General features: G+C 44.0%; 1 protein-coding gene across 1 annotated transcript in view; it reads right to left on the bottom strand.

Annotated features, from left to right (window-relative positions):
- Positions 1–2,534: 2,534 nt before the first annotated feature.
- The window catches only part of POF1B (POF1B actin binding protein), a 54,090-nt gene continuing 41,175 nt past the window's right edge, over positions 2,535–15,449 (bottom strand). The window contains exons 6-16 of the mRNA XM_044427174.1: positions 14,276–14,406; positions 13,322–13,349; positions 12,469–12,543; positions 11,743–11,835; positions 11,215–11,328; positions 10,100–10,252; positions 9,379–9,489; positions 8,304–8,432; positions 7,664–7,740; positions 6,575–6,689; positions 2,535–5,791 (exon numbers count right to left, since the gene is read on the bottom strand). Coding sequence (XP_044283109.1) covers positions 5,786–5,791; positions 6,575–6,689; positions 7,664–7,740; positions 8,304–8,432; positions 9,379–9,489; positions 10,100–10,252; positions 11,215–11,328; positions 11,743–11,835; positions 12,469–12,543; positions 13,322–13,349; positions 14,276–14,406 — 1,032 coding nt within the window. The 3' untranslated portion in view covers positions 2,535–5,785. The remainder of the gene's footprint in view (positions 5,792–6,574; positions 6,690–7,663; positions 7,741–8,303; positions 8,433–9,378; positions 9,490–10,099; positions 10,253–11,214; positions 11,329–11,742; positions 11,836–12,468; positions 12,544–13,321; positions 13,350–14,275; positions 14,407–15,449) is intronic.

Here is a 15,449-nt window from a genome sequence, read left to right as displayed (position 1 = left end):
CCTCCGAAATGATGGTCCTCCGGTGAGGTAGCGGCAGCAATCTTGGCTACTGCCCTGCCCTGTACCTTTCATTTAGATGCCTGTTTTCAGCCATCCAGATAAAGTGGTGGGGAGGGGAGGGAACATGGTTGAGGTACCAGTAGCATAGCAAGCATGGCCCCAGCCCCCAACACACCGGCCCTGCTTCAAGGCACATTTGTACTATTGGAGAGGCAGCTGGCACAGTTCTTCCTGTGCCAGTCACAAGTGGGTTGGGTAATCTCAGTGCCAAGGTTGCAGATGCCAAAAGATTCTATGTCCCCTCAGACAATGTCAGAAGGACATAGGCTTGCACCCTTAAAATGGCTGCTCAACAGCTCCTATTCCGTTAAAACTCTTGCAACTTCAGAAAAGGCTAGGGAAGGGTGAAAGGGGACTGGAGAAGGCATGGATCTATACACGGGCATCTTTTCCCCTGCCCCTAGGAAGATAGAATAGCTAAACAGGCCTCTAAACCCATCAAGATCAAAATCCGTTTAAGGAGAAATGGGAAGCAAAAGCCTCTGTTCCTCACCCTGCTGATCAGGGCTGAGAATAAATGGCTCTGAAATCAAAATTCTCCATCTAGCAAATGGAATATGCTCTAAAGCACAATCACAGTAAGCTTGTGAAATGGTTGTGCCTTTGAATTTTCTTGGAATGGGCAAAAACTCATGTAGAGAAATGGTTTAAATGGAATTTGAGTACTTTCCAAGAAAATGCAGTTTTCCAATGTTAAAAGTACTATTTTTAGGTGGGGGTCATTTATTTCTAAAATTGCCCTATAATTAATAGCTGTTGGAGGGATGTACAATTAAAAATTTGTATCAATAAAAACTAGTTAATAAAACGGAAAGAAGAAAAAGGTCTTTCCATGTTATCAAAAGCATAATCCACCCAGGGGCTTGAGGGAGATTACATAGCCACATGTTTTGCAAAGTAATTTCAGCTATTGTCTGTTTTAGGAGTTTAAAATGTATATTTTTTCCCGTTTTATGACTTTTTCTGTATTTTTTGTCTGGGTCTTTTTCCGGTTGTAAATTGCCCAGAGAGCTTTAACAGAAGGGCAGTATGAAATGAGATGATGCTGATGATACCCTTACTGGAATAATGATAAAATCACTGATACTTTATGTGGAAGATTACTTCTTCACAGAAGCATATAGACTTTACAGCTGCTTATTCAGCCATAAAAACATTTTTCTTTTACTTTGATGGAGCCATGGGGAAGGTCATTGAATCTACATATAATGCATGAAAGTAGGAATTCCAGTTGATCACCAATATAAGAGAGTCTAAAGGGAAGAAATCCTTAAGTGAATAATTAGATATCATTCTCCAGAAAAGTACTATGTTTTTTGTCCTAAACTGCCTGGATTAAGTGCTCATGTTGCCACCTCATTCACTTTCTTCTTCCTTGCCACTATTTGTTTGTAAAATTCTTTAGTGCTTGAAGATGTTGGTCATTGATTGTACTAATTGACTTGATAAATGTTTTTTTAAATGTTGATCAGGATCCAAATACTGGGCTCAGCTTTCTCAAATGGTAGCTCCTGACCCTCACGCAATCCCTCTTCTGAAGCTAACAAGAGCATTTTCAAAATCAGGGTTGGATCCATCCTGATGCTTCATCAACTTTGCTCTCTGAATTGAAGTTCCCTACACCTTGCAACAATGTCAGCAGACAGTGCAGGATGGACGAAGAGGAAACGGGGTCTCTCAAAATGAGGTAAAGGAATCTTCTCCAAGTTGGGCCCTTCTTGTGGAATGTAGATCCTTGGTCCAGCAACTCATATGGTCATTGTGATGCGACAAAGTGAAATACTGTATTCAAGTCATTGGGCCTGACTAATTGTTCCACAGAATCTTGGGGGCAAAGTATAAGCAACACTTCAAGAGTCATGAATATAATTTATTGCATTCTTAAAAACAGTTAACCTTGTCACCGGGAAAAAGATTCTAGAGAAACAGGTTCTGCCCCAGTTAACAGTTCTAAAGAAGCAACTGGCTTGATGCTGAGAGATGATAGTTGTAGTCCAGTCCCAACCCCAGGTAAGGGACCGGGTTGAGGGAGCCTGCACCAGACCACATTAGCAGCTTGCTTGGCCATATGTAGTTGGTCTCTTTTGACGCTTGAGTTGCCAACACCCCTCCCACAGAGAGCTCCTGTGTTTTAGCAGCAGCTAAAGTTCCTGCATAGCAAAGCAACTGCTACAGTTGCAAGAGTCCACCTAGCTCTCAATGTAAACCCAAAACTGGCAGCTTGACTACCAGATACATCACATTTGTTTGCATGCTTGTTTTACTTAAACCACTAGGAAAAAGTGCTTGAAAATCTGTGTTTTTAGATTTTACCTTGTTTTTATTCTGTACATTTAAACATTTTACATTTTGTTTTATATTCTGTGTTATCATGTTGTATCATATGGTTTTAACAGCTGGGAAACAGCAACAACTTTCAACAACTCACCACCAGGAATGAAAGTAATAGGATGTCCCAAGGATAGCTAAGAAACCAAGCTTACAAATATCTTTATTTTATTTAAGAAAGACAGTCAGATCTGCCTTTATACAATGTCAAGGCTTATCAATACAGATACAGACTATATGTGTTGACTCCAAAATGGTCATTATCCCTTAAGTTGGGAGAAAAGAAAAGGAGAATCCACACCCACAAACCAAATCATTGCAAAAACCCATTAAAGCAACGCTTTGAAACTACATACCCCAACTCCCACTTTGAACCATTTAGCCACAAAACTCTCCATCTTCTGGCTTTGTAGTAGAGAAGTACTTGGGAATTGTGCCAGGTATATCCAAGCATACTTGTCCACTTGCCATGTGATTTCCTGGCTTCACAATCAACTTTGCCCTACACTTTGCTTTCCCAGATTCCAGCAATATTGTATAGAAAAGAAAGCAAGAGACAGAGAGGTGCACTTCAAACTGTATTTTGGCACAACAAAAAACACCGAGAGCTTCAAACAGATTCCATTTCCTTTTTTCCCCTTTTAAAATAGGTCTATTCAAAAATATAAATATAAAACATATTTAAAATATAAATAGGCCCATTCAATTGACAGCAGAGATCAGTTACTCACATATGGCACCCAACTCAGGGGGCCTTACTCAGCTTTTTCTTCCTGCTCAGGAATGGAAAAAACAGGAGAAAACATACTGAGAGCCACTGCGCTTGGCTGAAAACCCAGATCAGTCCCCACTTAGCCTTGAAGCACACTAGATGACTTTAGTCCAGGCACTTGCTCTCAGCTCAACCTACCTCACAGGGCTGTTGTTGCGAGGATAAAATGGACCTAAGTCACCTTGGGTTGCTCACAAGAGGAAAAGATGGGGTGTAACTGCAGTGTAATAAATACAAGAGGCACAAGCCTGTATGTGGTGGTCAGACATTGTGACCTATGAATTGCAGAATCTTCTCTAAATCAATTATGATTGAGACATTTCCATTTTGTAATTGTTACCACTAAAGAAAGAATAGAAGAAACAATAAGCCTCCAAGTAATTCACTCGCTTATGTATAACAGAATGAGCTCCAAGCTGGTTTGCCCTCCTGTCACATTAAATAGAAACAAACCACCCACCACCCGGAACATTTTATTTCCATGCAGTTTCAGATCGCACTGACATCTCAGTGTGAACAGAGATATCCAGTGAGTTTGGTTTTTTAGTTCACCAAATCTCCTTCAAAACATACAACTCACATATGGATACTTCAGGGCCAAGTCTACCCAAAAGTAAATTCCACAGACTACAACAGGAATAACTTCTATATGCATCAACAGAGCTACACTCTTAAAGCAGTTGCTAGGGAGTATCAGGAAATCAATTCACACTAATAATGCCAAGTTGTTATTTCATTAACAAATAGCTTTATTGGGCTCTGGGTTTTTCAGTATAGAAAATGACAAAGGAAAATAAAATTTAAGGCACAATGTCTATATAGGCCTGCTGGGAACTGCAGGATTTTAAAAATTATTATCTAAACATGCATAGGATTGCATCCCATACAGTCACTACAGTATCGGGAAAATTTAAGTACACTTCCTAACAGTCCCCACTGTTAAAACAGAGCCAGTATTTTTAAAAGGCGTTGTCCTCTTGAGAGCTGAGTCTATTCCAGCACTCCTGAGGACTTTTTTTTTTGGTTTATTCCCCTTGTCCACTTTTGTTTATCAAACACAGTTCCTATCAGTGACTTGGGAAGTGATACAAACTTTTGCTGCAACACCACCCATAATTTTCAGCATGAAAGCACAAGGCAGTTCACTCCCTTTCTGCTCTCCCACCTAGAAAGGGGCTTCATTCATTATGAGGGCAGTCCAGAGAAAGCTGGGTCAAACTGCATCCAACTGGGAGGAAATCTATGCTGCTACATGCATAGTTAAGACATCCTCTGTAAACATGTCACTGCTCTTCCATCCCCTACCACAATCCTAAAGTTACATACTTCCCAAGCTAGGTGGCACGGCGCAGAATCAGCAATAGCTTGAGTGGAGTAAGATGAAACTTTGCTTGTGCTCATGTGAATCCAAAGAGTGCTGGCAAACTCAAAATCGCACGGTGATAATACAATTCCCAAGTCACTTCTGAAAATGCCCATACACCGGATGTAATTTACTTTGGATGGCATCCATTAAGTTTTTCCATGCATGTTCTACAATGGAAAATGATCAATTCATACACTGACCATGTAAGGGGTTTTTTTTTTCCTTACACCAACAGATCTACTACATACAACCTACACTACAGGTTTACTACATACAACCTAACTTTGGTTGTGCAAGCCTTTCTACCTGACCAGAGAGAGCAGTGTGACAATAACAATGAAAGGACAGAGCAGTAAACAGGATTAGATTTCAAAACTGGTACAACTGAAGTCTTTCTTTAAAATGCAGGAAGGACATTACTTTGGCTAAAGGGTAACGGTTGCTTCTGTTGAGCTGTCTGGTTTTCAAAGAAGAGGCTGGAGGGCAGAAAGGTGTCTCTACCTAATGGCATGGTTCACCAAGGGGCAAGTGACAGCAAAGGAGAGTTCCTGGAAAACAGCTGATCCACCACCACCGATCTCTCTGCCATGGGCCTAGAGCGCTCTAGATGCAGCTTGATCAAATAAACCAGAGCAAGCAAAACTGTGAGGAAACATCTCTGTGGTGGCTGATCTCCTGCTGTTTGTTTAACTCTCAGGCTCATTTCTCATCTGTCGGAATAAAAGGTGAGGAGTAATTAGCTGCTTTAGTCAACATCTGTATGAGCTCTGCCGGGCCAAAGACCGTGATAACACACGGGAGTTCACACAGAGTTCTACATAGTCCCAAAGGATGGTTTACAGGGTGCTGCAGTTCAGCTGCCCTGCTTGCTGAGCCACTGTGTTTCCTCTCACTCTGGCTTGCAGACCGTAGGAGGGCTCTTGTGAACAACTCGATCAGCTCCTGCAAGCCCAGAAGCTGCCCACGCCTGTGCTGGGCCAGCTTCTCCATTCCCATCGCTTAATGGGAAAAGGAAGCAGGCCTGGCTGGAGCACGGCAGAGAAGCTGAGGCTGAAGGCCCCTGGAGGACCAAGACTGACCCACCCCACCCACCACCATGAAACCTTTGTGCCTGGCATGGTTTCCTTCAAACCTGGCTGCTCTAACGTCTTAGACTTGAAGCGATAGGGCGGGGAACAAACAAGCCGAAAAATATTCTAACAAGATTCATTTGTACGTGAAAGTCCTCTGATCAGCCGCGACTTGTCCGTGGGACTTGTTCATTCCTGAAAGAAGCAAGCAGTTCTTTAATGGGAAGCAAACGGTGCCTTTTTCAAAACAAGCGAGACATGTTATGTATCTGCACGTGCTCATTAGGGAGATGCTTGAAAAGATAAAATACTATTTATCCTGATCTCATGCTCAAACCAGTCTAATTGCAATTTTTGCATTCCCCTCCCACCACCGGCACCAAATTAAAACTGTCCCATCTAGGATAGAAAAGGTTGCTTTCACATGCCCTAGGTCCAGGACTGGGGAGGGGAGCCTTCGGCATAAAATTCCCAGCAGGGCACTGAACACTCAGAATTCTCCTATTTTGCACCTGAACTTTGTGAATATTTAAAAAGATGGCATTGGGGAACTGGGCCTTTTGCTGGTTCTGGAGTTTTAACAAATGCCCTGCTTTGCTTTCTCTTGACATCAGTCCTGGCCCTACAGCCTGCAAGCCTCAATGGAAGGTAACCTTGGATATGCAGAAATGGATTGGAGCGGCTCTCTCTGTACAGGTGGGGGGGATCCTTTCTGCCTGTAGCTAAGCTTCAGGAGAGGAATTTCCAGCTTAGGGGATGGGGGAGGGAATAGATCCCGGATGGGATGGATGGAGCTCCTTCAGAGATTCTGTAGATCTGCTTATGTCTACAGAATCTGCTTAATCTGTAACTGAAAGGTGCCTACAGAGATTCCCGCCTCCCCAAGCAGGGAGAATTGAGCTCACAAAAAGGACCACTGGAATAGCAGATCTTGCTTCAGTGGTTCCCAGAACAAACATTTCCTTAGAGCCGGCTTACCTGCTTCCATGTTTCTCCAGTTTTCTCAATGACAATTGTCTGTGATTCCTTGAGGGATGAACTGGTGTTGTAGTCATCAGACAAGAGGCCAAGGATGGGGTATTGATTAACGTACCTGGCATTTGAAAAGCATCGGTCAGTGTTGCTGCTGAAACACTGGACATGACACAGTAAGCACTCTAGCACTACCACATTTCAAGTGGCTTCAGGGAAGAGAGAGGAGGGGGCAGAATACTTGAGTTCTTGGTTTTAATGGAAGCAAAAATGGAATGTAGTCATACACATACACTGGATTTACACTGGATTTGGGGAAAGTTGATTTTAATAAACTTGAGACAATGGTAATTAAGGTCCCATGGCAAGTGACCTTAAGGAAAAGGGGGGTCCAAGATGGTGGGAGTTTTTAAAAAGAATTTTTAAAGGCACAATTCCAAACGATTCCAACAAAAAAGACAGAAAAAACTGATGTGGCTGCACAAAAAAACTTCGAGTTGAGCTAGAAACAAAAATGGGCATGTACAGGAAGAGAAACTGTGATGGCCGTATCTTCAAGTTATTCATCCCTGCTCTGCTGTAACTCCACTGGAACACATGCAGTGGCAACAAAGCCGTGTTGCGCCCTGTGTATCTCCGCCTCTTCCTTCCCTACTTCTATTCCTCTGTTGTTCCCCCACATCTCAGCTAGGCCTGCCAAGTTCCTTTCAGCAGAGACCTATCTCTGCCATCACACACACTACCAACAGCTGGCTGAGTCAGATTTGCAATATCCTCATGCACCCTTCCTCAGCCTGCGGCTCTCTCCAAACCCAACAAACTACAATGCCCATCCTCCACACCCACCACAGCTTCCCCACTTTGCCAGCCTGAAACCACTCCTTCAGCATGTGCTCCAAAAACAAGGGCACACTGTTTCTCTGCTTACCCATTTCCACTTCCTTTGTTGCTTTCCTTTGTGCCAAATTTTAACTGTAGGCTCCTTGGGGCAGAGATCCACAGACTGTGAATGTGCCGTACACCCCAATGGCATAGTATAACAATAGTAAAACCAGTAACAACAACAGTAATGGAAGCTAGGTCCAGTGGGCTTACTTTTTGGTGATGATTGTTTTTGTTATTCCTTGGGTTGGGCTGACTGCTAGTTTTTCTTGCTTCAACCTGAAGAGCTCCTGAGAGATATTTTAAAGAAGATTTGAGGCCAAAGGGGTTCTTGCTTAAGACATATTAATACATTAAATATCACAAGTAAAACATTAAATTCTCCAATCCTCCAGAAGACAAAGGTTTGCTCTATCTAAGGACTGCTTTACTTCCCTGTCCCGATCAAGAGAAATTTAGCTATTCTGAGTCTCACTCAATTCAGTGGGGTTCTAATTCATGGTAAGATTGCAATACGAGGGATTAAGTCCTGCTAAACCTACTGACTCACTTCCCAGCAATACAGAATTTTGCTGGACTTTTCACTGATTTCGTGGGCTGGATCCCCATTTCGTCATACTTATGAATAGACCACATAAATCCATGGTCCTTGGCTAACTGAACAATAACACGAATCAAATTATTTTTCCTCTCTTTACTGTAAAGTAGAAATACACAGAATCTCCCTGGAAAAGTGACTAGACCAAGGCTTTGGGATCATCCTGCCACATGGGGCAATGCCCAGTTTATCCTCCAGGGCAACAGCAGGCCACTCCAATCATGTACCTTTACCACAGCTGTTCTCAAAGCTTACCTCTTCATACTGCCTGATGCAAGACTCCTTCTCTTCCAGTTTTAAAGTCAGCTCCTGCAGCCTCATCTGAAGGTCCACATCTGTCCCCTGCTTCCTTGAAAGATCCCTCTGGAATTCACAGAGCTGGGACTAGGTAGAAGTAAACAACAGAACACATGCTGAGCAGCAGAAGAAAGACCACTTTGTGACAGACAAACTAAGAGAGTTCCTTTTCTGAAGCAGAGCAGCAAATCTTGCCCCACCCCGTCCCACCCCACAACATCCCCAAATCACAGGGCCCGGTATCCAAAGTCAGCCAAACTATTTTGGCACATGAGGCAGAAAATCCCGTAAGCAGCTTCCCCCGTTACCAGCAATGGAAATACAATTATTAGGCAAATCACTAACTCCTCACTCCAAAGGACTGGGCAACAAGGTAACCCACGCCAGGCAGGGCTATTGGGGAACGTCTGCAAGCTTGGCGGGGGAAATCAGACCCAGGGCTTGCTTCCCTCCCGGAAAAAATATGAACCTGCTTCATCAAGACCCCTGAATGGAACTCCTTCCCAAAAGACAGATAGCGGATTCCATTCACAGCTGCTTTTAGGGTGGTGGTAAAAGCATCCTCGTTTTTGCAGGCTTTTAATTGAAAAGGTCTCTTGGCAATTGCTGCTGATCAATACTTGGGAGTATTTTAATGGGCTTATTTTATTTTTAACTCGAGGTGCTTTGAGAGCCGCTATGGTGCGGTGGTTTGAGTGTTGGACTGGAGACACTGGAGATCCAGGTTCTAGTCTCTACTCGGCCATGAAGTCCTCTGGGTGTATTTGGGCCAGCCGCTCACTCCCAGTCTAGCCTACTTCACAGGGTTGCTGTTGTGGAGCTAATTGCTTGGGGTTCTTCACAAGAGGAAAGAAGGTAGAGCGTAAATGCAATACGATGAAGATAATCATATTGTCGTATAGCAGAGCAGGTGTGACTATCGAACTGACAGAGAACTTTTTATATGGACACAGATTACATTGTCAGTTGCCTTAAGGAAAGCAAGGTCTTGACTGGCAGCTGTGCAAAGTCAGTCCCCATCACACCGACATACCCGAAGGCTGCGGATCTCTCGGTCTTTATCCTCTCTGAGTTGGTTGATCATCTCCACATAGCGGCTGGACAGTTCGTCAGCTGTAGTCTGAGCCAGAGGGTTAGAGGAAGCCTGTGCAAGGGAGGATTTTTGCATCAAAGCAGAATCATAGAATAGAAAAGTTGTAAGGGGTTGTGAAGGCCATCCAGTCCACCCCCTGCTGTCGCAGGACACCACGTGACACCATCCCACTCAGAGGGCTGTCCAGTTTCTTTCTGAATGTCTCCAGTGTGGGAGAGCCTACCAGCTCTCCAGGCAGCTGGTTCCACTGCCACAGTGCTCTGACAGTGAGGAAGCTTTTCCTGATGTCCAGCCTGAATTTGGGTTGTTGCAACTTGGGTTGATTATTCCGTGTCCCACACTTTGGTTTCAGCAAGAAAGTGAGTGCAAAAAAGATCTCAGATCTCAGTCATTCTCACCAAATGGAAATCACTGATTCTTCGAATGGACACATTAAGCCATTTATAATTACTGCCACCATCAAGACCTCTTCATTTTTCTTTCCAAACCAGGAGCACATGGAACTAGATGTGGAAAAGCACAGATCTGTGCTTTGCTGCCCAGTTCTGCTCCCCTCTTTTACCTTGAATCAACCCCCAAGCCCCAACCCAGGCCAACATTTTAGAATTCCAGATGTCCGGCCCAGCGTGAACAATGACAACGGAGAGCCGCCTTTCTTTACCTGGAGTCGCAGATTCTGGATTTCTTGCTCCAAGGCCCGTTTGCTGTATTCCAAGTCTTTCAGCCGGAACTCCCGCTCTCCATCATTGTGTCGGAAAGAAAGCAGCTGCTCCTCCAGGGAGCGGCACTTCAGAGTGTATTCTCTGAGGGCTTGCTGTGAACACACAACCCAAGAACGAGTGAGCCTTTATGAGCATCCTCCTCCTAGTTTCGGAGAATCTACTCACAGCAGGAATTTGCTGTCCTGCAGTCATTCACATAGAATGTGGTGCATTTTCATCTCTTGTTAGAGCATAGCTGGGGATCTAATTTTGTGAAAGGGGGACCCAACCACCCAGCTAGCCCTCTCTGGGCTGAACGGCACCCTGCAAGCACCAGCCTAGTGCAATGCCCCCCCTTTCCAAGCAGAACCCTCTTAGAGCACACAAGATAAGATGTCCTGCCCACATCCTTCACAAGTCCTCGGTTGCCTCCAGACCAGGCATGTCCTTTGGAAACCATGGAGGGAGGCCAGGGATGGTGGCATGGCTTTGAAACCCCCACGAGCCAAATCAAGGGCTTCCTCAACCCCCCAGAATTCTGGACCGTCGTTAGGCACCCCGTGCCACATTGCAAGCTGTTTTTCAAAGCATGGGTTACAGAAGGGTAACTGGGAAGGGATAGCGGAGCATGCCCTGCCTTGCCTGCTGGCTGCCAGAGGAAGGGGGGTGGCTCTTGCCAGAAGGCTGAATAACTCTTTGCAGAGGGCTTTCAAAACCAGGCTGTGAGCCACAGAGCTGAAGGGCTTCAGGTTGCAGCTCTTGCGTTAGGGGAGCATTCCAACATGTATCCAGTATCCAGAACCTTACAGTGCAGGAAGAGTTTTGACCCCCTGGTTTTGCTGAGAGTACAAACCCTTAACAGTTCCAAAGGAATGGTACCCTCCAGCTTTGTTCCCACAACAATTTCTTTCCCAATTTCTGCACCCACCCAGTGCATTACGATCCCCCAATTCCAACTTTGAGGGACACCTGAAAGGGACATTCTGCCTACCAGCCCTTTTATTCTGCCTCCAAACCATCCTTGGCTAAGGCAGAATTGGGAGTTTCTGATTCACGCATAAACATGCGCGCTTACCTGCTGTTGGCGGTTATTCTCTCGCACTGATGCCAGAAGAGTTTCGTACTCTTTTACTTGAGCTTCTTTGAAAGACAGGTCTTTCTCAAGCAACATCTTATCTGTTTCCAATTTCTGTAAAACCAGGAGACACATGCATTTTTAAGGTCTGCTTTAAGTTAAAACAGCACGAGCACTTCAAGAAAATAACTGATGAAAAGGACCCCTTTTTACCTTCAAGCCCAACCTGAAAATGATTCAGAAATGGAAAGGTATTTTTCAGCGTGCAGGAAATGGGGCAGAACTCTTCAGGGCCAAAGCCAGGAAATTCTTCACATTTAGGTGAGGAGGAGGTGAGTAGAGCAGAAACACAATCAGCGCTGCATCAACCACCGACCCACGCCATGATCCAAGATTGCCTTGCCTAATTCCACCAGATACAAGTATGTTGCTTTATCAGTCCAGTCTTGGATGGCAGCCTTGGACTGTAAAGTATGAACCAAAAAGTCAAACACAAGTGGACACGGGCTACCCAGCAAGGTTACTCACCCCCAAGTCACCCTGCAGATGGATTAGCTCCTCCCGAAGGTTGCTGAAGGTTGCAAGGACGAGTCTCATCGACTTATTGGCTGTTACTCTCATCTGGGAGGAAGCGAAAGGGAAGATTTGGGGAGTAAGAAGATATCAATTGAAAATCAAAACTATCAAGGTACAAGATACAGTTTATTTCTGCTCAAGGCATTCAACTGACTTGAAATTCCTTTAAAGGATTTCTTAGCTTATTCCAAACATTTCACAAAAGGATATGTATGTATGTTATACATACTTATTAGAAAATTTGAAATAATTAATGAGCAAATATTACTTCCTGAAAAGTCAAAGTAGTATTTCTGCAATACAAACCTGAGCCAAAACCCTCTCCCTATTTTCCCACAAATTTTAGTGTTACTGTTGTTTAGATAATTTTCAGGCAGATTCCTATGCACATTAGAGAGAAAAAGGTCTACTACTCCCAGCATGCTCCAGCCAGCATAAATTTGCCTAAATGTGCATGTCTAAACTTACATAGAAGAGGCGCCTTACTGCATTTCATACCTTTGCACTGCTGCTTTGTTTTATTTTGGCTTTTATTTCTATTTTGCACTAAACTTTTCTGGTGAATGCTGCACTCTGTGAACCACCCAGACAGCCTTGTTTACAGGTTGGTATAAAAATATAATAATTACATAAATATTCCTGCTCTCAGCAACACACACTCATGCCCCCCAACCTTACCTCCAGGAGGTAACGGATTTGCTGCTTTGTTGATTCAGAAAGTGCTTTGGGGATCAAACTCTCAATGTCTTCCACCTATTTTGTTTTCAAAGGACACAAGAAAGAAAATCAGGCATAAACACCCTCCTTTACATTCAAGAGCGCTGTTCTCAGTCAATGCATTTATTTTATTTATTTATTTATTTATTTAAAACATTTCTATGCCGCCCCATTCGCCGAAGCCTCGGGGCAGCTCACAACATTGAGTTAAAATACAAAACTAACAATATAAAATAAGTCGCCCTTTTCCTGTTACTGCCACACACTTGACACACCAACAAGTACATAGCCCGCACATTTTTGGCAAGCTAGTTCCAGACAACTAGCTAAAAACAGAGCGCCCACCAAATCTCTTGCGGTCAATTTCTTCCAAGTGGAAAAGCCACCATGCCACTTTATCCATCGTTTTGACCAAGGTGTGGCTGCAACAGAGCTCCCTCTTGTGACTTGTAAACATCAAATATCCCTTGTAACACCCTTCTGCATCATCCACTGTGGTCTAAGAGGGACCTCAGTATCACCCAACGCACAACAACCGAGCATTCTATCTGCTCAAAGGCCATCACCCCCAGCATTTCCTCTCGAAGTTTATCAAGCAGACTACAGCAATTTTCTCTCCCTCTTTGCATCCTCCAGGGACAGGTCCTTGCCAAAGCCAGCTAAACCTCTTGCTTCTCTGTTATGTTTGGGACCTTAACCGTAAGGCAGCTCACAATCGTGAAGCTCTCTGACTGCATGAGAGCAGGAAAGTTGTGAGGGGTATGCTAGAATTCAGCCACCGATCACAGCTGCTGGAGATCTTTGGTGTACTTACTTGACTCAGAGATTCAATTTCGTATCTGCTGTAAGAAAATACAGGGCGACATTAGAACAAAGCATTTCCAAATCCACTGAATAATTTTAGGGGATACTATTTTTATAATTTCTTTTATGTCCTCCTCTTGAAGTACGCACATCTAAGCTTTCATATTATTATTATTACTTTAATAAAAAGGCGTTTCTGTTTCTATAGTAAGGAACTCCAGAACATTTCAACCATCTGGGAAAACGATCATGACACACTCCAATTATGCTGCGTATCGAGACCTGCTCCAGTCTGGGTTCAGGCCTGCTTTTGGAAGCAATCAGCCAGCGTGAGATCGTTATTGGGCTCCATAATGGCTTGGCCACAGTGCCTTAGATATTAGTCACCTCGAGAGGGGATTAATTCAACTCACTTTATGCTCAGCTCTAGTCCAGAAACTGCAGCTAGCACAGAATGAAGCTGGGAAGCTGCGGACATATTACACCTTTCAGCAGCATGTTCCCCTTCTCTTAAAAGGACAGCATGGGCTGTTAATGAGCTACTGGGCCACGTTTAACATACAAAGTCCTCAGCGACTTCGAAAGGTACCTTAGACCAGCACCTTCAGTTCTGATCTTTGCACATCTGCTCAAGGCTTACTCCTTCCCCAAAGGCCTGTTATGCATTACTATTTGATCATTGCATTTTACGATTTGCTTGCCGCTTTGATAAGTTTTCTTAAACATATATAACAGCAATATGGATGGCGCAGCCCAGCATGCAGAACTGGAGGGAGCTGCTTGCAGAGAAGAACCCAAGGACCTCCCCCTTCCTGATTCCTTTCCAAGAAACAAGCTTTCCCAAGCAAGAAGCAAAGAGTCGACAGCAGCACACAGAAAGCAGCTGTGGAATGTGGCCTGAGGAGCAGTTGAAAATCCCCAGGATTCCAAGGAAGCTACAGGTAGGGGCAGAGTCGCGGCGTACCTTCTGCCGAGCTTTTCCACATGCTGGAGCAAACAGCTGTACAGGTCATTGCTTTTGTGGTGCAGCTCGGCTAGGAGCTCACCAAAGTATCGCGAGTCCAGCGGGTCATTTGTCTCTTGAAAGCATTTCACCTGACAGGAGGCAGTAAAGGACACTGTTGCAGCTTCTTCACTCACAGATCCCATGTTGTTATTTTTAAAAGAAAACGTAACAGCCAGTGTGCAAACTGTTGATCCGGGATATTATTATGCTTCTGTTTTTAGTTACAAGGATGAATTTCTTACCCAGTTTCAACTTTCACTTTCTATAGCATCATTTAAGTTTGTACTACAGTTTCTTTGATCTTCTTGTATGCCATGCATCAACAGAGTATTTGATTTGCTACAGTTACAAATTGAAGTTTAAATCACAAAATGTCCTCTAGAACAGAAGGGGAAGGGCTGCACTGGAAAAACAGTGAGGAGGTTATTAAGATTCAATAGTGTTCAAAAGCCGGGATGGCTTTGGGAGTCATTCAAGGCCTTATGAACTTCAGCTTGTTCGGAAGCACACCAGTGATAATCGGTTTGAGGTCACTTTCCTCAAATATATTAATTAGACAAGAGCTGCTTTTGGCCATGAGAACAAAAGCTGTTTCCTTTACAATAGCAGCTTCCCTGCTCCCTCTTGCAAATCCCAGGAAGGCGGCCTGTTAATGCCTGTAATAACAACCTCTGAAACAGTGGGAGAGGAACCCTATAAAATCGATGGCAAAAGGTACTGTCTTTTGTTCTTCACCTGTGGAGAGAAACAGGTGCATTTTTTGCCCAAGCCACTGGAGGCCTCTGGAAAACCCACTGGCCTTTTCAGGGAACCAGATGACCACAGCTAAGGGGTGACAGAATAAACTTTCCTTTGCTTGTTTATATTCTGCATCCTTATTTCATCACTGAATTCAACAACCGATGCCGATTTCCTTTCTTCCTAAGCCTCCTCGATTTGTGAGGTACCTTGGCAAGACTTGGCCGCTAGCAACTGATGCAGGTACCTTAAAGACTAAAACAAATATTCTGGCCTAAGCTTTCATGGACTTTGTAATTCTGATTATGGATCTTCAAGGCTAAATTGTTTACCCAGTGGCAGATTGGGTTGCTGAAGCCCAGGATAAACAATTAAAAAAACAAAATAAAGGGAG

The sequence above is a fragment of the Varanus komodoensis genome, unplaced genomic scaffold, assembly GCF_004798865.1.
Source record: "Varanus komodoensis strain SLA01 unplaced genomic scaffold, ASM479886v1 scaffold18_3, whole genome shotgun sequence".
In the NCBI taxonomy this organism is placed as follows: Eukaryota; Metazoa; Chordata; class Lepidosauria; order Squamata; family Varanidae; genus Varanus; species Varanus komodoensis.
Note: the sequence above shows the minus strand (reverse complement) of the source record. Positions and strands in the feature narration are given on the sequence as shown.